At 38.1% G+C, this 23,098-nt stretch overlaps 1 protein-coding gene across 2 annotated transcripts in view; it reads right to left on the reverse strand.

Annotated features, from left to right (window-relative positions):
* The window catches only part of LOC128628635 (disks large-associated protein 2), a 145,372-nt gene that overhangs the window by 17,003 nt on the left and 105,271 nt on the right, over positions 1 to 23,098 (reverse strand). For both annotated transcript variants that reach the window (XM_053675591.1, XM_047150841.2), the window contains exons 3-5: positions 7,846 to 8,060; positions 5,505 to 5,661; positions 3,734 to 3,953 (exon numbers count right to left, since the gene is read on the reverse strand). In XM_053675591.1, coding sequence (XP_053531566.1) covers positions 3,734 to 3,953; positions 5,505 to 5,661; positions 7,846 to 8,060 — 592 coding nt within the window. The remainder of the gene's footprint in view (positions 1 to 3,733; positions 3,954 to 5,504; positions 5,662 to 7,845; positions 8,061 to 23,098) is intronic.

Consider the following 23,098-nt stretch of genomic DNA (forward strand, 5'->3'; position numbering starts at 1 on the left):
AAATAAGTTTCAAGTCAATAATTAAAATGATTGAAGTATGCCGTCTCTGTCAATTTCAAACACTTATAAACCCAAGTTATGTAAACATAATCCATGCAAGCTACTTCATGCCATTTAAGGTTTTTTTTTTGTTTTTTGTTTTTTTAACAGTATTTAGATGTGAAATAAATAAAATAGGATCTCATACAGTATGTAGCAATATTTAACTTGTATTAATATTAATTAATAAATTAATATTTAAAGTGCACTTTGTTCCATTCCTTTGTAAGTTGACTCTGTCAGTGCTCAAGTTTTAATATGTTTAGCAACAATTATTAAATAAATAAAGAAGCATCTTTTGGAAGTTCCAATTTTCTTTCTGTTTTTGTTTCATCCAGAATAACACTGTCTGTGTTTAGCTGGTTTTCCAGTGGAGGCAAAGCAAATGTATGACTGTTGGTCAGAAGTGATCAGTGCTGTGTAGACCTGCTATAACAACCAGCACTAAGACTTCACTGTCTTCACTGGTTGCAAAATGGTTTTAAATGACATTACCAGTTGGCCACACTGCTTTATATATTGTCACTGCTGGCAAACGGTGGTGTGTGATTGTTTTTACTCACATACTGTAGGCTTTGTATTGTGTGTTTACACTGCCTTCTCGCTCCTGTCAAGCATTAGCCTCCAAATGTCTTTCCATCTTTTCATCAGTCCAAGGGACAGCAGGGTTCCCTTGGCATTTGCCATCATTATCATCATCATTATCATCATCATCATCATCATCATCATCATCAGAATCATCATCATCACCATTTTTTATAATCATAATAATCATTGTGCCAAAATCAAAAGATTTTTTTTTTTGATAAATGCTAAATCTTTAACAACATCGTTTTAAACACTGTCATCAGATTTTCAGACTTTATGGGGGTTTTTTTTGTGCAACAGAAAAGATGAAAAGGCAATCGAACAATCACAAGTTAGTGGCCCAAGTAATAGATATGAACCCTATTGAACATATTAGGTCTTCCGATGTAAAGCCGATTGGACCGTGTGGAGATGTGGGGGTGTAAACAGAGCGTGAAACAAGACCTACAAGGGCTGCACCAGGGAGAGGCTGCAATCCCACTGTCCTACATGGCTGAAAACGTCCACACCAACAATATGCTGACATTTCAGTTTCAATGAGAGAACATTTCATTCATTTTGCAGCAATAGCAATTTAAAGATCCAAAATATTTACAGTACACTAATGGGAAAAATAGTTTCACTGTTAAATTAAACCCATATAAGAATGCTAATGGACTGCAAATCAGTTGTCCAAGAAAGCGAATAACTCACAATACCCCCACTTCTACCCCCAAGTACAAGAAACGCTAGGGTTTCGCCAGTTGGTTAGAGATTTGTCATAGTGCTTGATTCAATTTGCTTTGGGGCAATCATTATTTTCCCTAATCTAGTGTTAAAACATGGCAGCCGTCATGAGGCTAGTCCCTAATCAGTCGAGAAGGCAGTGTAAAAACACACATATACATAGATATATGTATGCGTGTTGGCAGTAAAATACCTGTGGCAGTTAGCCCTCCTGCTGCTCTTTTCCTCTGGATCTCCTTGTGTAGTGTTGGCTGGCCAAAGGAGAGGCTCTGTTTCTCTCCTTCCTTATACAATTTTATACAAACTTTCTCCTAGCTTATACAAACTTTTTAGCTCCAACTAATTATGCTCACGACTACAGGCCCTACAGGCATTATAGGAAATGTGGCACTACAGGCATTATAGGAAAATCAAGAATTTGATAACATTATCTTGATCTTCTATTCTATCACACTTATCAGTGGGCAGTTGTTGAAGCCTACCTATGATTTGATTACTATCGTAGACGTAAACCATATCTGTAAATTGTTAAAAGGCACCCAAAAGCTTTGCTGCTGCCAAGGAGGGACAGAGTTGATGCTACCGGGACGTTATAAAACACATAAGCTTGACCTAAATTAATTCTGCACACAAGTTATTGGGCAAGAGTTGTCTGAGTTTCCGATTTCTATTAGAATTATTATAATCTTTTAAGATTTGGACTTTATTAAAAAAGGATTACATTATCTTGATTTCGTCTACACTTTTAAATCCGTCAACTTTCAGCTATCACCAGCCACATTTTATTTCATGACTACTGTAGATACAAACCACTTATCAAAGCATTTGAATATCTCAAAAGCTTCCTTTGCAATTTGCTGCCAAAGAGGGACACAGTTTGTGTAATTATATGTGTTATATACCAGAATAAAACAGATATAAGTGACCCATTCCACACATGTTAAAGGTCGAGAGGGAGCGTTGTACGGTGAAAGCGCTTCAGCAGGGTATGACCGTGGGATTTGGAAACTCTCCTTAATCCTCAGTTGCTGCAGTCACTTGGTTGGTTGTGATGGTTTTGACAAATTAAACCAGTGGTGTTTTATAAAAGATCCAATCAAAGAAACTCCATTTGGAAAAGAAAAAAAAAAGAAAAAAAGGAAAAAAAGGGGAAAAAATGGAAACCCACATCAAAATGAATGAACAGATAATTCACTACAAAGTTCATTTGGATTAAACAAACAAACTGAACAAAAACAAGGAGCATTAAATGCCTATTTATACAGAGAAGAAAATCCAGTTGGATTACAATATTTGACAGTGAATACTGAAATAATCAAAGAGTGTTTCAATAGGGTTCATAGCTATACTTGGAATGTACACAGATGCACCATTAATGAGTGTGTGTTCAGGGAGTGGAACTGTTTGCACAAAGAACCATTGATGATACTTATACTCAATTTATGCAAGTCTTGCACCTTTAAATAGCTTCATGATAAACAGTTTATGATATAATAATTCAGATGATGCATTTTCATGATTTACTAAGTTGTCTCTATTATTTAAATCCATTCTTCATAGATGAATTATGCAGTTAGAGTGTCACTGTTTTTATCTTCCTTAAATAGCCATTCATCTTAATGGGGAAAAAATTGCATTGTTTTAAGCATTATTCTGGAAAACTACATATTCAGAACCACTTACATGCATTATGTGCATTTCTCAGTGAATAATTCCAATCAGAATCAGCCTTCAGATGCTTACATATTTTTGTAATTACTTTGTGCAACCAGATCGGAGGATTGAAATGAAGCGTCTCATCCCAGTAAGCTGCAGGTTACACCATTGTTAATAGTGCTCATATTTTTAAATAACAAAGCAAAGAAACTGCATTAACCTGTACACTGTTAAGGTCTCTGTCTCCGTCTGATCTTGTTGACCACTAAATCCCCCCCCCCCCCCCCCCATGTTTCTTTTATCCTAAACGTTTCTGGCATGTTCTCAAACTTGTGAAACATGACTTATGTTGAAAAAAAAAAAAAAGAAAGCATGCTCTATATTTAGGAGTGTGTGTTGCATTGTGAGGACCTCCATCTGTGTGAACTACCCTTCCCAGGTTAACTCTCGTCACCACCGGAATGGATAATGCATCAGCCGTGCAAAAACACAATCGGAGACATCTGCCATTGAACACTTAGAGGACAAAGAGGTCAAAGCAAATAAACAAACACACAAAAGGACAGGACTTAACTAGGAACATTCACATCCCAGCATCTCTCAAGCACAAGGGTTCCCCACTGTACATATTTAGGTATGTCATAGGATGTACGGACGGTATGATGGATATGTGCTCTTAAACCCCTTTTCTCTTTTTTTTTTTTGGAATCGAGGGGTGGTTTACCTGTTGTGGATCTGAGAGTTGAAGTGACAGTGGAGGATGTCATTGAAGGCAAGCAGTCGTCATCTTGGGAATACCCAGCCTGAATTGCACGCAGGTAACTGTGGCTTCGAGTGCGGAAAGTGGCAGGAAGGTCCAGGGCCTCCATGGCCTGGGACTCTACTTCACTAAAAACGGACTCGCAAACTGACTCATACTGGCCATTGACCTCAGTCTCACTCACCTGAGAGACAAAAACAGGAATAGCAGTCCTTAATTTTTCCTCTTCCTTTCTCTTTCTCACTTTGATTCTTCCCCTTTGCACAATAAACAAAGGAGCGTTAGCAGGAGGGAAAATGGAATGGACAGATTTAGCTTTTCAGCAGTTATCTATTTGAAATATAGAATGAAAGAATGAAAGAAAGTACAAGAACAATATTTGCACACTAAGTAACAGTCAGTGGTGTGTGTGGAAAGCATGTTTGAAGACCCTGCTTGGAAGTAAGAAGTGATTAGACACAAAATACACGTATCAAGCAGCAGAAGCTATTCCTGAAGAACTACATTCCTGACATTATCAGGACAACACATGTCCTGATTCCACACCAGCACCATTTAAAGAGATGGTCTCTACCTCATCACAGCACATTCATTAATTCTATAAAATTGAATTCATTAAACACCAGCCATAGCAGTAATATTGATGTACAGCTACCTTTGGAACAATCCAAATAGTTTTGAAATCCAAATACTAAAATCACACTGAATTTATCTCAACAAAACAGACTTTATGGCTCCATCATCTTGCTCATCACCACATACAAGCTGCTTGCTAATTCCCTCTTGAAAATTGCGTATCTAAGTAATCGCATACAAATGTCAACCCGATCCAGTCAGTATTTAATGGCAATTGAATTCATATTTAACTTAATTCTGTGTTTGAAAAAGGGCAGGCATAATGCTGATAACCTGTTACATGCAGTATAAATATATAACTAGCTGATGTTACAATGGAAATAAAAATATTTTACATCATCAAATGTGCAACTGTCTGAAATCTTTTTTTTTAAATAAATAAATAAATAAATTCAATGATCAATTTATACACTCATGCATTTGTGATTTTTTTTGAAGCATTGGATTGTTGCGTGACTGTGGAGCAGAAAATGTGACCGTGAAGAACGAAAAGAAAAGTTCTAAGAGGAGGAATATTCTGTTCACTGTAACAGATCTCATTGTGTTTTAAAGAAGATTCTCTGTTTATCCATTAGTCTAGGTTAGTTATGAGAAGTTTTTTTTTTTTAAACATTGATTGACTGATTTATTAATTCATTCATTTGTTCATTCGTCTTTCGTAAGAACTTTATCCTGGACAGGGTCCTGGTATATCTGGGGCCTAGCCGGGGAACACTGTGCGTGAGGCGGAACGCTAATGCATCACAGGGTACCATGCACATTCACACATACATTCATACCTATGGGGCAATTTTAGCATAGCCAGTCCACCTACTAGCATGGGAAAAACATCTAAAACTCCACACCTAGGATCAGCATCATATCAGGGCCTTTGGATCAGTGAGACTGATTTTTTTAAACATATATTTCCAAAAACAATGGAATGTTCTGTTTTCTGCTGAGTGTAATTAACAAGTCACATGTAGCAGGTGTTAATGCATTGCTGACTTATTGTCATTTTGATTATGATTCTTTGCTAATAATAAAAAAAAAAAGTTTCTAGATTATCCAAATCAACATTTAAAAAGGTGTGTATATATGAGAACCTGCTCACACTCACCTGACTGAGGCAGCTTGCCTGACTGAGGGTGCTGACAGCGCGCATGTAGCTCTGGTTGCGAGAGCGGTATTGGGGAGGGTTGTAGGAGGTCACTGGGTCCAGAGACACACCGGGATGGGGACGCAAATCTCTCGTTGTTTGCAAGTGGTAGCCTTGGCTAAATGAAGGGAACAAGCAGGCAACTGCAGGCCATGACACTATTTTTCACCAACCTGATTTCTTGTAAATTATTGAAAAAAAAGGTCTGAAATTTGGAAGAAAAAAAAAAAAAAGCATCCATTCACTTCACTCAGCTTAGATACCTAGTTCCATGTGTAAGTTTACATAAACCTTAACCACAAAGACTAATATATGGCCACAGCATTCAGAAATAGCCATTTAGTCTGAAGCACTGTGATAATACTGTATTGATAGTATATCATGAAAAGGAAAAAAATTTACTGGACTACTTAATAAAAGACGCAAAGATTCTGAGGAATAAACAGCGGGATATTCCACCAAGGTCAATCCAATCTCAGACAACATTTATAATACTTTTAGCAAAATTACTTAGTGACTTAGCCGAGTTTAGTGACTTTTGTGAAGTTGCAATCACTAATGTCTCCCAACAGCTTGACCTTAACAACTCTTCAGATAATAGTTGGATCAGACAATTTGTTATAAATTTCAAATCACACTTAAACTGTTAGCTGACTTCAGCGATTATAATGAATCATCCCTATTTGACCAAATTTAGTGGAAATTAGACTACACTGCATCATCTTAGAAAGCTTGGACTGAATTATTTTTGGAACTGAGCAGTGATTCAGTTTTAAAACAACTCAGGCTGTCAGACCCAGACTGTGCAGCACCGTCTCTCCAACTGTAGTAATAGGCTGCATTCTCTTTATATATATATATATATATATATATATATATATATATATATATATATATATATATATAAATCAGTGCAGCCTCAAAATGTATTAACAAAACAATAAAGCCAAATAACTGACTGTTTAATTTTTTTTAGCTTATCATTTATGCATTTATTAGTCATAGGAGCCCACAATATAAGTACACATGGCAGGCAAGGTCATCATTCAGGTTAAATGTAATATTTGCCCTTTCTAAAATAGTGCCACAGCAAACAATAAATATGAACTCATTCATAAAGTCTCCTCTCATCTTTAGAAGATTTGTCAGATTGCAACTTTTTGTTACCTTCCTCCATTAATCTTTATTGGGAGGCAGGGAAGCTGAATTGTTCTTGGCTTGCTTCATGTCACTTCCGATCTACTGAATATTCAGATGAGTCACTGCTGACAAATTACCAGCTAGGCTTCAATATCCTGTAGACTGCAACCTTTCATAAAAATATCTCCACCCAATCCATGCAGCAAGGTCAGAGATAATGATCCATTCCAGTCAGCAGCACCATTATATAAGCCTTCAACAGACTAAGTTTCTCACATTTGAGGGATTTCTCCATCTAGAGGGATTCAAGCTAGACAGTAAGTTCTCTGAAAAAGAACTGTTAATAGGCATTAATATTCTGGTCTCTGAACATGAAAACGTTTATACTTGTGTGAATGTATCAAATCGAACTTTTTATATTTTACCCCCAAGGGGCACTTTTCCATAAGGCTAAAGCTTAAAAATATACGATGCCTTTCTAATGTAACAGCATGTCTTTCAGGTATACAAACACGCATGCATGGTTGGTGGCTACAACACTTTTCATAATTGTAGACACACTAAGGCAAACAGTGTCTGCCAGCTTGCTGTAAGAAGCAAAATCATCCGTCACGGCACAGTTTTAATCCCAGTGCAGGTCTCACTGAAACAAATGCAAACTCAACCATCCAAAATGCAACAAGAAACAATAAACACATCGCACTTTCTACTATATATGCTGCATATCCTGTTACATATCTAATAACACATAACGCATGCATCTACTGTATGTAATAATAAAAAACATATCGCCTTCAAATGTGCAGTGTAAATAGCACAGAAAGCACATTTCCCTATCACATTTAGGATGCTGAATCTGCTAGTCTGTAGAACAAACTACTATCACAAATATCTCTCAGAGCAGATAGAAGTCATAGTAACTGCTACCATAACATGCCTCCTCAGGCTACTCTGTTACACCTAATGTCCACCCGTATCTTTCACTCCTCTCCCCCCCAAAATGAAACAGTCCCGTTAAATCATACCATACATCTGCAGCCACAGCAAGACCATTGATTTTGGCATGAACGCATAAAATCAAATCATAATAAGCTTCAGCAACATTTGTCTGCTTCACCTGATCTCGACAAAAAGGACTGAGAAACCTCCGTGTCAGTCCTACCTTTGGCTGTCTATATGAGGTCTGTGGATGGCGGATTTGAGAATGAGGGCATCTGGACGGACAGATTTTTGAGGCGATGCTTTGGGACTGGTGTCTGATTCACCACTCTCATCATCCCCCATGGCTTTCACATAACTGCTGCTGCGCATCCGCCGACATGGGATCTCCTCATCCTTTTCAATTCCCGGGTAACCACTCCACTCATCCTGAGGCACCTGCGTACAAAGAAGACAAGGATCAGTCAAATAAGGGCAATGACATTTGTTACAAATAGAGATGCAGGGGACTATGGCATCGGTTAAACATAGAGCCATACAAGAAGGACAATAGAGTGGGTACAGATTTGGAATTTGAAGGTTTTTATGCAATCTGCAAAACGAAGATGAAGTGAATGAGAAATGTGCATTTTATAACATTTAAGCTAGACTGAAATCAGACTTACACAAAACTAGTTTGATACGTTGGACTGAACTGAATAGTTTCACAATGTGACAGAGATCAAACCAAAACCCGTGTGGACACTATTGTGTGAGAATTTATTAATTAGTTAAACCAAAGAGAGCAGAGATTAGAAACACAAAACTATTTAAATCATGCTCAATGCAAAACAAATCTAAGGAAATTAGTCACTGGAGAAATAAAAGGAATAATACATGTGCAGAACTACAATAATGTAAACTAAGAATGAATAAACTGTGTATAAACTCTAGATACTGTAGTGTGTAAAAATCCCAGGAGCTCAGCAGTTCCCAAAATACTCAAAGTTGGGAACAAACGACCATGACATGGTCAAAGCCGCAATATGATTGGCTGATTGGATAATTGCATGAATGAGCAGATGTACGTGTTCCTAATAAAGTGGTCAGTGTGTGTATATCAAAACATACATGTAGAGCAGAGGTATTCAACAAGTGACTTGGTCTCAAATGGCCACCAGACCGCTGCCAATTAGTAAGAAAAATGATATAAAACTAACAAGAAATGCATGGTGTATTTACTGTAGGGCACTTCAGTGTGCTGCAGATGAGCAAAATGTTTTTTCTATGTCAGCGTAGACAAAAACTGTGAGAAGAACAAGTGCTGAAATTAGGCCAATGGTTACAGAAGATGAAACTGAAGGAACAAACAATGTGCTGCTGCGTGGTTGTTGTTTCACCGTCACTGTGGATAATGAAGCAGAATCTCGTGTTTGTTATTTGTCTTTTTGCATTGCTCAGTCTGTCATTCTTTCACAGTATGTGTAGATGTCATTGATTAAACACAGAGTTATGTTCAACTCTCCTGCAGCAGACAGACAGACAGACAGACAGCACGTTTTCATTTTCCAGAACCTCATGCACACACTCAAGCTGCCATTTATACTTCTGCTGCAGAATATCAGAAACCTACATGCATTCAGATTGACATTTTATTCTTGCATGATTGTACAACAGTTGCTTGGTGGGTTCAGTTAAAGATGGGTAAAAATAGTGAAAAAATATTTGTTGGGCTTAGTGGTTAGCACATTTGCCTCACAGCCCCAGGGTTAGGGGTTCCAGGGTTAGGGGTTAGTGTGCACATGTTCTCCCCATGCTTCGGGAATTTCCTCCGGGTACTCCGATTTCATCCCTTAGTCCAAAGACATGCATTGTAGGCTGATTGGCATATCCAAAATGCCCATAGTGTGTGTATGCACAATTGTGCCCTGCGATGGATTGGCAGCCCATCCAGGGTGTCTCCTGCCTTGTACCCCGAGTCCCCTGGGATAGGCTCCAGGCTCCCCGTGACCCCATGTAGTATAAGCGGTACAGAAAATGGATGGATGAAAAATAATTTTCCTAGATAGAGTTTTACGGCTACTCTGTGTTTCATGGCTGCTACTTGATATGCTTAAGCAGGACTTGACAACTTGAGTAGATTATTTCGCAGACAAAAAAAGAATCTGACATTTAAAGCTTAAATTTTTTAAATAAACAGAGACTGGCCCTCCATCCAAATGTTTTTCTTCAAGTCAGCCAACTTGCCAACAGAGTTAAATAGGCCTGCTATAGAGTATTTCATGGAATTCCTCACTGACAACAACCCAGATTTGGCACTTCTGATCGATGTATTGTATGTAACAGTTGTATACAGTAACACTGAACTTTAATATAGTTAAATAAATATGTGTGAAGAATTTGTGGCTTGATTCAACTTTCAACATTTTCTTGCCTCATTTTTGGCCTTAGCTCAATTGGAACTGTTATATTTTCTTCAGAGGCATTCTGCTGTCATCTTTCTGTTAAATTCTGATCAATTATTGCAAACTTATTAGTGATTGCTCACTTGCTAGAAACAGAAAAACACATATATACACATATACAGTACAATACAATTCCTTGCTTTATTTAGTCTTGCTTCATAGAAAGCTGGGGCCCCTGGAGGAGAGATGGTTAAGGGCCTGACACAAGCGGCCAGCTGTGTCAGATTGCTGGTGATGGAATTTGAACTCAAGACCATTTGATAAGCAGACCAGAACTTAATCAGTGAGCCACCACTGTCACAAAAGTAAAAACATTTAGGTGGAGGAAGCCTTTACAAAATATACCCAATATAGAAATCCAACATTATCTATTTTGTTTAAAATTTTTAGTGCTCAACTTTATGAGTCTGAAATGCATAAAGTGTAGAGAAACATGAAACATCCACTAGTTAAACATCCATCCATCCATCCATCCATCTTCTATACCGCTTACTCCTTTTCAGGGTCACTGGGAACCCGGAGCCTATCCCAGGGAGCATCGAGCACAAGGCGGGGTACACCCTGGACAGGGTACTAGTTAAACATGTGCAAAATAATTATGATTAAAAAAAAGACAAAGATCCATACCTTTCAATAAAATGAGCATACAAAGGGTGAGATATGCCTTACTCTCACCTAATCTGAGTTTTAAATGTACAAAGGCTCCTACTGCACTGGCTAAAATGGATCAGAGAATAAATAGGCACCAATCTGTCACAATTACATAAACCAAGATAAGATGCATCGATCCACTTGCCCTTGCCCAATTTAAATTAAGTCTGAAATGCAAAAATACATATAACTCAACAAACACACCCCATTAGTCACTAGAGAGGGTGATATTAGGCAATAAATCAGCTGGCTGTCTCTTATATAACAAATAGATGCCTTACTTGTTAAGTATGAAAAAAATCCATAGAAAACCTCCATCCAATGTGTCCAATATTATCATACACCACTCAGGCAGCACACACAGAGTCTGGAGGAAGAGTGGAGAGGAACAGAATCCAAGTTACTTGAAGTCCAGTGTGAAGTTTCCAAAGTCAGTGATGATTTGGGGTGCCATGTCATCTGCAGGTGTAGGTCCACTGTGTTTTCTCAAGTCGAGAGTCAATGCAGCGTCTACCAGGAGATTTTAGGGCACTTCATGCTTCCATCTGCTGACGAGCTTTATGGAGATGCTGATTTCCTTTTCCAGCAGGACTTGGTAAACAAAGCCCACAGTGCCAAAACTATTAGTAACTGGTTTGCTGACCATGGTATTACTGTGCTTGGCTGGCCAGCCAACTCACATGACTGTTGTACTGACATGTATTGTCAAGAGGAAAATGAGAGACACCAGACCCAACAATACAGACGAGCTGTATGAGTGGAAAAACTCAAGTGTCCATGCACAGACCCCTGACCTCAACCCCACTGAACACCTTTAAGATTAACTGGAACACTAAGTGTGTGCCAGACCTCCTCATCCAACATCAGTGCCTGACCTCACTAGTGCTCTTTTTGCTAAATGGACAAATCCTTACAACCACGCTCCAAAATTTAGTGGAAAGTCTTTCCAAAAAAATTAAAATAAAATAGAGGCTGTTATTGCAATAAAGCGAAAGGAGTTGGAGGAGAGGCGCAATTTTGAAATGGCATGTTCGACAAGTGCATATGGGTATGATAGTCAGATGTCTACATACTTTTGGTCACATAATGTATATTACAAATCTTGTAACAGACTCTCCAAGTAATTTACTGCATACCTTTAGCTGTTTGCATATTTGTAAGCCACTCTGGACAAGGATGTCTGCCAAAGCACTGAATGTAAATACAAAATGCAAATGTATTGAAAAGTTTTAAGACAGCCATGGGGATTCAGCCAAGAACAAACAGGTCATGAGGGCTTGTTAAATGGAATTAAATGTAATATAGCAGTAAAAAAGAAAAAAAGAAAGAAAAAAAGAAGAAAAAAAAGCAAGGTAGTGCTGCAAATATGACTTCAATGTGACTATGATGATGAACTGGGAAGCTGTTATTTGTTTATTCATGACACTTTATAATTGAATCTCAGGATCATTAGATTCTATATCATATGACATGCTCTGTAATCAGTCTGTACGCCAACTGGGTCTGACCCACTCTGAGTTTCAGCTACTGAACCAAGCATATTTTTATCAGTCAATAGCTGTTCACCACAATAGTCATGTAAGGTCAATTCACATCATCCCTGTTTGCTGTTACTCGAATGGTTTTTATGTGAGATTAATTTATGTGACAAATGTGTCACATCTGGAGAATTAAACTGCCGTGTGGCAGCCATTTTTGATTTCAAAACATTTCAAATTTCTTTTGCTAATTATTTTAGATCAGTTTACAGAAGTTGTTCTGGATCATGGGAACACAATGTAGGGGTTTTTGTCTGTTCAATGATGGTTAATTTAGAAAAAGAACGTTTAGGAGATTAGCAAATGGGGGAAGTGGACCAGAGATCATGCCTTGCATTTAACCTGACTGGTTTATAAGTGATCAAACAAACAAACTACCACTTGCTTCCATATAGTAAGTGGTAAAAGACTCTTCAATCCGAGCTCTATAACCTCAATCATGTGATTTGAAGAATCATAACAAACACAAAACACAACACACACTGTTCTCTGCTTATAACATATAATCATAGCATAGAAAAAAAGCTCTGCCATTTCTCTGTGTGTAAATTTAGTGGTAATCGTGTATTATAGTTTAGACCATTGTAGACCATTCCTCCAGTAATAGCTTGCACATCATGTACAGTATTAATGTTTCTTAAACATTTCCAATGCCAAACATCAAAATTCAAAACACATGAATGATGCAGGCTAAAGTTACTATAACTTGCCAGAACCACTATAACTGTATTTTTTTGTTGTTGTTGTTGTTGTTGTTTGTATCTTTACCATTCACAGTTCTAGAGTTCATTTTAAAAGAATGCAGGAAAACTTATGTGTAGGATGTGGCTGTAGCAGTAGCACATGAATCATACACATTAGCATACTGTATCATGCTGACAGGCTGCTCCAGATGCAAACATGCAACTGTTTAAAAAATAAATAAATAAATAAATAAAATAAAATAAAATAAAAAACAGTACTCTCCAGTACTCTTAATCAGACTTGGGATAATATGATTATAGATTAGATACATGCTTGTTTGAAGCAGTGCTCTTTGGGGGATTTCTGATTAGTTTCAGTGCTAGGAATCAGTTTGGATGGCCTGTACATTTGTAAGACAGAAGGTGGTAGAACTGAGCAAATTATTCAATATTCACATATACACAACATTGGATCTGCAGAAATTTAAGAGCTGAACAAAGTAGCCATTGGTGAATGAACAGTCAGCCTTTGGAAATCTCCTGCTGTTGTGTATATACCTTCGTGGATATTCTGCCATTTTTCCTGTTGTGACACAGCTGTGACTATTTTCTAATCTGATGTAGATAAGGCCAAAGAGTGATAGGTTATAGGATGTGTTCTAGTCATGGGCACAATGTGTGTAGTTAAAAAAAAAAAAAAAAAAAAAAAAAATTTGAAATGGCTGTTTAAAAGCTATAGTCTGGGGTAAAACCTTTTGGGATCCTGAGTGATGCAGTGGTCCAAGGGGCCTTTCACACTGGCAGTTTAGTCTGAAACCCTGAGAGCACGGTTTGCATGAAAAATTGGTGATGTGAAAGCTGTCATGCAAACTGGGAAGCTACCAAACCCAAGACTACCTGTAGGAGGTGGTCTGAGTTCAGTTGCACTGGACCTGAGCCACGATTCCTGTGAATGAGAACGGGAGAACTTGTACTAAGGGTCCACACATGTCCAGGAAGTAAATTAACCTGCGCATGTTTTAGCCGATGACAACACCATTAGTTTCCACAGCACACGTGTCCACACAGAAGAGGTCCACTGTTATGCATAAAATCTGCTTTACATAATAGCACCCACAGTATCTCACAAAAGTGAGTACACCCCTCACATTTTTGTAAATATTTGATTATACCTTTTCATGTGATAACACTGAAGAAATGACACTTTGCTACAATGTAAAGTAGTGAGTGTACAGCTTGTGTAACAGTGTCAATTTGCTGTCCCCTCAAAATAACTCAACACACAGCCATTAATGTCTAAACCACTGGCAACAAAAGTGAGTACACCCCTAAGTGAAAATGAATATATACATATATATACATATATATACTGTATATATATATATATATATATATATATATATATATATATATATATATATGCTCACGATGCAAGATGAACGCAAATGCAGCAGGGGTCGATAAAATCAAGTGAGTCTGAACCCAGACCAATGCTGTGGGGGCAGCAGAAACAATCTCACTCATATTCAAACCACAGCAAATGTACCCAGTCTGAAAACCACCTAAACAATCACCTAATTTGTTACGTGGTTAGGACAGTTTTCTTCTGTTCCTTGTCAGTTACAGGCTCAAGTCACATTTCACCGCTAAGGCATTTTCTGGCCAAATGTGCATGTGGTATAAGGTCGTTACTGGACTTCATGCATTACAAAGCCTTTACAATTTCAGTCCATTTGAGTTTATTACAACGTGACAATATGACATGGAACTGGGAAGCTGTTAACTATTTATTCATGTGTCAGTTTAAGATTGAAATATGAAGCTTATATCCTTTATAATAGCCCATTTGTTTCAGTCAAGAGCGTTTCTTCACAATGCTGTCATGTAAGATCCATTCAAATCATCCTCTTTTGCTGTAACTCATGTGGATTTTATGTGAGATTAATTTAATACAGAACAAAGATGATCAGTATTACCTTCCCAGTCCCTCATCAGCAATGAATAGACTTTTAGTGGTTGCCCTATTATCTCACTTATTAGCGTCTTGTCCTCTGTATTATCTTCATGAAGGAAGCTGAAAAGTACAGTATGTGAGTGTTTGAGCCTGATAGATTAAAAGCTTTCTAAAGTGCCAATTTGGATGATATAGTGTAAAAACCCACAATATAGCACAGTGTGTAGAAAGGACCATGGAAGACTACTAGTATCCCTGAAAAGCCCTATGCTCAAATCGCTGCAACTCAGGATGATAATTAGGCAGCTTATTTCTATCTTACTTCAAAGTCTTATCAGCAATGGCATCACTGACAGTAATCTGCTGTTCGATGCATTTTGCTGCTCCCACAGGAATATTGTAATAATATGCAGCAGTTGTATAGAAACCAAATGAATCACGTTTAAACACAGCAATAAAGGAAAGTGACAGATTTTGCCTTTTCATCAGCTGGTGCAGTGATTAACAAGGCATTCATAGTAACACAAGCATTCATATTTGAGTTCATTCTAATAAGTAAAGCTAACTGAGAAAACTTTATACTAAAATGTTTTTTTGGCCAGTGTGCAAAGAACTATAGCCTATTTTGTAGCTTGCTAAAAGTTTTCAGCTAATTGTACAAAATAACACTCTGACAGATGCTACAAGCATCAACTGTCAGTGGCACTGGGATTTTGGTTTTGTTAGCTCCTTGGCATTCATGATGCTGTTGGTTTCAGTATTCCTTCTGCTGCATTTTCTCCTTAATGTGACAATGCACACACTGGAAATCCCAACCTTTTATTAATTTATTCATATATCTTCTGTAACAGTTTCACTCATCTCTGCACAGACAGTAACCTGAGTTCTGGATCGAACCATGGACCACTGTACCAACTTTTTTCTGTTTCTTATTCTTTATATAAATTGGCAGGACTCTGAAGCTCAGATTGAAATCAGGTGAGACAGGATAGAGGCTGCCTGAGGCCTGTTTCACAAAGCTGGTTTAGGTGGCTACCCAGGTAAGTTCGTGTTTAGTTTGAACAAACCCTGTTTTTTCTGTCTCAACAAGGTGGATTGGTTTTAGCGAGTTTCATCGACATGGTAACTTACACCACATGGTTAACCTGCTCCGGAGCAAGTTTTATTTTGGGTAAGAGAACTCAAACACAAATTGGACCAATCAGCTGGGAGCAAAGTGAGTTAAATATGACACATGAAAGTTAACCCTGGGGAGCTCAGAGTGCCAATAATAAGAACTGCACTTCAAAGGGATAGAACTATTCCTGATGACCATCTATACGAAAGATATGGACTTTCGAGCCCACATTAAAAATATGACACCCAGACACCACACTCTTACTGTACCACAAACTGTATGTATTGCTTGATAATGCTTTGATGTTCTTTGCGAGTGGTACATGCAACAGGCCTCTGCTGTATAGCCCTGGCTTACAGCATGAAGACTGGGCATTTACAGTGCATCCGGAAAGTATTCACAGCGCTTCACTTTTCCCACATTTTGTTATGTTACAGCCTTATTCCAATATGAATTCAATTCATTATTTTCCTCAAAATTCTACAAACAATACCCCATAATGACAACGTGAAAGAAGTTTGTTTGAAATCTTTGCAAATTTATTTAAAATAAAAAATAAAAAAAGTACATGTACATAAGTATTCACAGCCTTTGCCATGACACTCAAAATTGAGCTCAGGTGCATCCTGTTTCCACTGATCATCCTTAAGATTTTTCTACAACTTGATTGGAGTCCACCTGTGGTAAATTCAGTTGAATGGACATGATTTGGAAAGGCACACACCTGTCTATATAAGCTCCCACAGTTAACAATGCATATCAGAGCACCAACCAAGCCATGAAGTCCAAGGAATTGTCTGGAGACCTCCGAGACAGGACTGTATCGAGGCACAGATCTGGGGAAGGGTACAGAGACATTTCTGCAGCATTGAAGGTCCCAATGAGCACAGTGGCTTCCTTCATCCGTAAATGGAAGAAGTTTGGAACCACCAGGACTCTTCCTAGAGCTGGCCGCCCGGCCTAACTAAGTGATTGGGGGAGAAGGGCCTTAGTCAGGGAGGTGACCAAAAACCCAATGGTCATTCTTACAGAGCTCCAGCGTGTCTCTGTGGAGAGAGGAGAACCTTCCAGAAGAACAACCATCTCTGCAGCACTCCACCAATCAGGCCTGTATTTGTTCTGTAAAGCTGCTTTGAAACAATGTCTATTGTAAAAAGTGCTATACAAATAAAATTGAATTGAATTGAATTGTACTGTATGTATTGAACTGTATGGTTGAGTGGCCAGACAGAAGCCACTCCTCAGTAAAAGGCACATGACAGCCCGCCTGGAGTTTGCCAAAAGGCACCTGAAGGACTCTCAGACCATGATGAAACAAAGACTGAACTCTTTGGCCTGAATGGCAAGCGTCATGTCTGGAGGAAACCAGGCACCAGTCGTCGCCTGGCCAATACCATCCCTACAGTGAAGCATGGTGGTGGCAGCATCATGCTGTGGGGATGTTTTTCAGTGGCAGGAACTGGGAGTCTAGTCAGGATCGAGGGAAAGATGAATGCAGCAATGTACAGAGACATCCTTGATGAAAACCTGCTCCAGAGCGCTCTGGACGTCCGACTGGGGTGAAGGTTCATCTTCCAACAGGGCAACGACCCTAAGCACACAGCCAAGATAACAAAGGAGTGTCTACAGGAAAACTCTGTGAATGTCCTTGAGTGGCCTAGCCAGAGCCCAGATTTGAACCCGATTGAACATCTCTGGAGAGATCTGAAAATGGCTGTGCACCGACGCTCCCCATCCAACCTGATGGAGCTTGAGAGGTCCTGCAAAGAAGAATGGGAGAAACTGCCCAAAAATAGGTGTGCCAAGCTTGTAGCATCATACTCAAAAAGACTTGAGTAATTGTAATTGTTGCCAAAGGTGCTTCAACAAAGTATTGAACAAAGGCTGTGAATACTTATGTACATGTGCTTTTTTTTGTCTTTTATTTTTAATAAATTTGCAAAGATTTCAAACAAACTTCTTTCACGTTGTCATTATGGGGTATTGTTTGTAGAATTTTGAGGAAAATAATGAATTTAATCCATTTTGGAATAAGGCTGTAACATAACAAAATGTGGGAAAAGTGAAGCGCTGTGAATACTTTCCGGATGAACTGTATACTAAAATCAGCTAGCCTATCATAAGAAAAATGTTCACAAAATCACAAAATGTTATTACTTGAATTAAATAAATAGTCCATTTCAATCTGGATACCTACTTGTGTGCATGCGTACACATTACAAGACTTTTTGTGACAAAGACACAAAGTGATGTATGACCCAGTATTTGCAACAAATACCACTGTTGTTCTGTTGTTGTTGTTTTTTTACAACTCTTTCTTCTTTGCACATCATTCTCCCCATTGTGCCAGGTCCTCCCCTCAGTATTTTCTAATCAGAGTTTTAACCTATTAGCAGGTTCTGTGGCTAAGCACTGCCATAGGTGCACAGTAGGTTTTCTCTCACACACTGCACTGTCACTGTCAAGCCTGCTACATTAGCTGGATTGCTAACACACAGCACTGGGGCTTAGGCCAGTCTTCCATTGTTCACCTCTAACTCTCTGCCCTGTTTCTGGTTCTTCTGCATTTTTCAGCTCAGAGTTTTCTACATCCCCCACCATCTGGCAAACTAATGGACCTGCGGCTACCATGGGTAAATTCACCTGTATTACATTAATTGAGTTCTGCAAGTCTAACACTGAATGTAACTCCTCCACCTCATTGACCCTGTACCGACGGCATTTTTTAAGCGGGTCTTTGTCAGTGTTTCAGGTTTTGTCCTGAAGGTTATAAATACTTCCCTGCAAACAGGAATGTTCCCATATGCCTTCAAAACAGCTGCTGTAAAACCATTACTAAAGAAACCCAACCTAGATAGTAATGCTCTGACCAGCTACAGGCCTATATCCAACTTTCCATTAATCAGTGCAAATAATCTCCTTTTTAGAACACACCACAGCACTGAAACTGCTCTTACTAAAATGATCAGCGACCTTAGACTGAACTATGTTCAAAGTATGGTCTCAATTCTTGTCCTCTTAGACCTAAGTGCAGTGTTTGATATGATAGACTATGGCATCCTAATCAATCGTCTTGAAAAGTTGGTTGGCCTTTCCGCCTGTGTGTTAAACTGGTTCAAAACATACATCAAATGAAGGAAAGTTCTGCATCAGTCTTGGAGAGCATGTGTCTGAGAAACGTGACGGCTTTTATGAGGTTGCACAAGGGAGCTGCTTTGGTCCATTGTTATTCTCATTATAGATGCTGCCTCTTGGTGACATCATGAGAAAGCACAATGTATGTTTCCATAGTTATGCGGATGATACACAAATATACATCTCTGCTGAACCAAATGATTCTGCAGCTATAAACTCAATTACTACCTCTTCTTCTGGCAATAAATAAATGGATAAGCAATAATTTCTTGAAATTAAACTAGGACAAAACTAAAATCCTACTCATCGGCCTACTCATTAACCAAAAAGAGAAATGATGTCTAAAATTCTGGGTAAATTAACTCCCTGGATTAAATCTGAGGTTACAAGTCTTGGTGTTATTTTAGATTCAGATCTAAGCTTCAAGTCCCACATGAACAAGGTGATGAAAACATAATTTTTCCACCTTAGAAACATAGCCAAAGTACGACCATATATAAATCAAAAATGTGTTGAAAAACTGATTCCTGCTTTTATTTCAAGGCGACTCGATCACTGTAATGAACTTTTTACTGGCCTCCAAAAAAAAAACATTTAGAATTGATTTTAAGGTCCTCCTCCTTATATACAAAGCCTTTAATGGTCTAGGACCAAGCTACATTGCTCATTCCCTTGTTAATTATTTGTCTTCAAGAATGCTGCGATCATCTGCTGCTGGTTCACTGAAGGTTCTCATCAACAGCCGAAAGAAAATCGGGGATGCAGCCTTTGTCAATTATGCCCCAAAGCTATGGAACACACTACCTATAGATATCAGGGAAGCCAGCTCGCTAAATATTTTTAAAATAAAGCTAAAAAATCATCTCTTCACTTTAGCCTTGACTTACAGAAATTCTATTTTGCACTTTGCTTCACATTTTACGATGTTTTATACTTGAATTTATGCATTAACTTTTTTATATTTTATAGCATTCTATTCCTGTTTATGTTCTCATTTTACTTGATTTTAGGCATGCTATGTATTAACTCTATTTTAGCATTCTATCCCTTTTTTATATTCATTCTATATCTATTTTCTTGTAAAGAACTTGGTGCATGTAATTTCTTGATTGTAAAGAACTTTGAGTTGCATTCCTAGTATGAAAGTTGCTATATAAATAAAGTTTATTATTATTATTATTATTATTATTATTATTATTATTATTATTATTATTATTATTATCACTAGCTTGTTTGTGTGTGACATTCTCATTTTAGCCTGCTAAATTAGCTGGGATCTTAAAACAAACCCCTAAGCCCTTTTTAAAGGAGACCTATTATGCAAAATTCACTTTTACATAGCGTTTGAACATAAATGTATGTTGGCCGTGTGTGCACACAACCACCCTACAATGCTGAAAATCCACCCCTTCCTTTTTATATTCCCAATAAATCATTAACAGTGTCTCAAAATGAGTCGTTTTCATTTTTCAGTGTCTGAATCCCCTGGAAGCCATAGTTGGACACAAATTTGGCAGGGGCCATCTTAATGATGCAGCGTCCAGTTTGGGTTTGGAGTGGTATTGGATAGATATGTACAATCCATAGTAAACAATTGCGCTCTTTTACAAGTCTAGGTGGACCCTTCCTTTAATTACATTTTCAAGACCTTATTGACTGCCCTTCATGACTTGGAAATATAAATCATTACTCACATAAGTGGCTACTTGCAGCACGAGGGGATGAGTGTATTGGGTAGTGAATTTGTTATTTTCACTGGCTGTTTTCTTTTAATTTTGGACTGACACATATGGGCTAAATAAATAGCTGGATTACTAACTAGCTAGCAGAAAACTAAGTTGCATCAAAAAGCTGATTTTTCTGTTCCAATTTCTCTACAGACTTTATTACCTGACTCAGGTGTCTTTGAGGAGAGAACATACAATTAGACTAGCTCAGAGTCCCTGAAGGCTAAAACAATTTGATTACTGTAAGGGACATGATTTCATAGTGCAACTGAGGCCTAATCCACATTAACAGAGCATTTCTGACCACCTTCCATTGTTTATAATCTGCTCTCCCAGTGGATAAATCTGAAAATGCTGTTTTCAAATTGTAGTGTAGTTTAAGAAGACATTTGGGCAAAGTTAATATGCAGCCGTTCAAACATACAGTGTTGAGAAAAAGATTTCACCTGTTTTTGTGTATAGTTTTAGATCTTCAAACAAAATACCTTTTAACCAACTACATGCTGTTGAAAAAGTTCTATTTAAGTGTTGATGTGATTGAACAGGGTTTGCAGTAATCAAGCCTGGTTGTGTCTAGTCCAGCTGAACCCCATTATGAATGCAGTTTCATGGATTTGGGGAATTAGTAACTACAGGGGGCAAATACATTTTCACACAGGCCCAGTTGTTATTGGATAACTTTTTTTTTTTTTACTTCAATAAATAACATTATCATTTAAAAACTGTAGTTTGTGTTTACTCAGGTTGCCTTTGTTTTATCTTAGATTTTATTTTAATTTCTGAAAAAAAAAATTAGTATGAGATATACACAAAAACAGAAGAAATCAGAATGGGGGTGAACATTTTTTCACAGCACTGTATAATTTGTCGCATGATCTCCATAATTCCAAGATAGAAGAAGTTATTGCGGTCTTGCTCTGTATTTGGATTTTCATTTTATGTTGTACTGCTATCTTGGTGGGTGCACGGTCTTTAGTGGTTTAGTGGTTAGCATGTTTGCCTCACAGCTCTAGGGTTGGGGGGGTTGATTCCCACCATGGCCCTGTGTTTGCATGTTTGGAATTGGTTACATCACTCTCCTCTCCTCTGTGTGGTGGGCATTCTGGTGTACTATGGCTGCCGTCGCATCATCCAGGTGGATGGTGGTGGTTGAGGAGATTCCCCCATACAACGTAAAGTGCTTTGAGTGCCTAGAAAAGCACTATATAAATCTAAGGAATTATTAAAAGTACTATTTTCTTTCAATTCCAGCAAAAAAAAAAATTACACTGACATAGAGTAATTAATTATTAATTTAGTTTACTTGCCATCTGAGCTCAGGGATCTTGAAGTGACAGCCTGTTAATTACTGGAGATTTAGGAGGAAAAAAAGGTTTGACCTGGTTTTATAAGATAAAATATCATTTTCACCTATTACTTGTATTTTACTTGTATTTCAGTGGAAATCGCATAAAGATATTTTATGGTAATGTTATTAATATGGCGAGATTAACTGACTGTAGATTGTGCCTTTAATAACACATTTCTCTCATCACAGCTCCTACTGCTGTCTGACATCCACACAAATGCATAAGCACTTTGTACTTATCAATATAATTATACAGATCTCCCGTCAATATACGTGGGAGTGCAGGTGCTCCATTGCTCAGTCATCCATGATTACTATAGCACGTAAGCAACACTGTGGGCTGCAAGAAAATGGGTTTTATGTTTATATTGTCCAAACAAACAAAAATGGCAGAAATGACATCAGACACCTAGTGAACATGCCTAGCATGCCATTTTGTATCGTTTTAATGTTTCATTGTGTATGGCACTAGTTCCCAACCCTGGCAGACGCACACATACACACACAGAAATGGCTGTTAATTAGCTAATTAGCTGAATCTTGTGTGCTAGAGCATGGAAAACAAGGGGCACGTGGTGGGAATACATGGTGTCTGGAAAACTTTTGGAAAATTGACTGAAGACATCAGTGAACTTTTTTTTTTCAAACTTGCCTGTGAGAGTGTCATCTACTCCTGAGTGGTGTTAGAATGTAATATCGGTTGTATACAGAGAACCTGACAGCTGTAAATCCTGCCACATCACACAGATTTTTTAAAAGAATTTTGATTTCGTAAAAAGAAAATACCAGCCTTGCATTTGATACGTGTCCCTCTATACTACCTGCCACAGCAACTAGCACTCACAATGATCAGTCTCACCAAGACACACCTACACTCAA

The sequence above is a fragment of the Ictalurus punctatus genome, chromosome 25, assembly GCF_001660625.3.
Source record: "Ictalurus punctatus breed USDA103 chromosome 25, Coco_2.0, whole genome shotgun sequence".
NCBI classification, from domain to species: domain Eukaryota; kingdom Metazoa; phylum Chordata; class Actinopteri; order Siluriformes; family Ictaluridae; genus Ictalurus; species Ictalurus punctatus.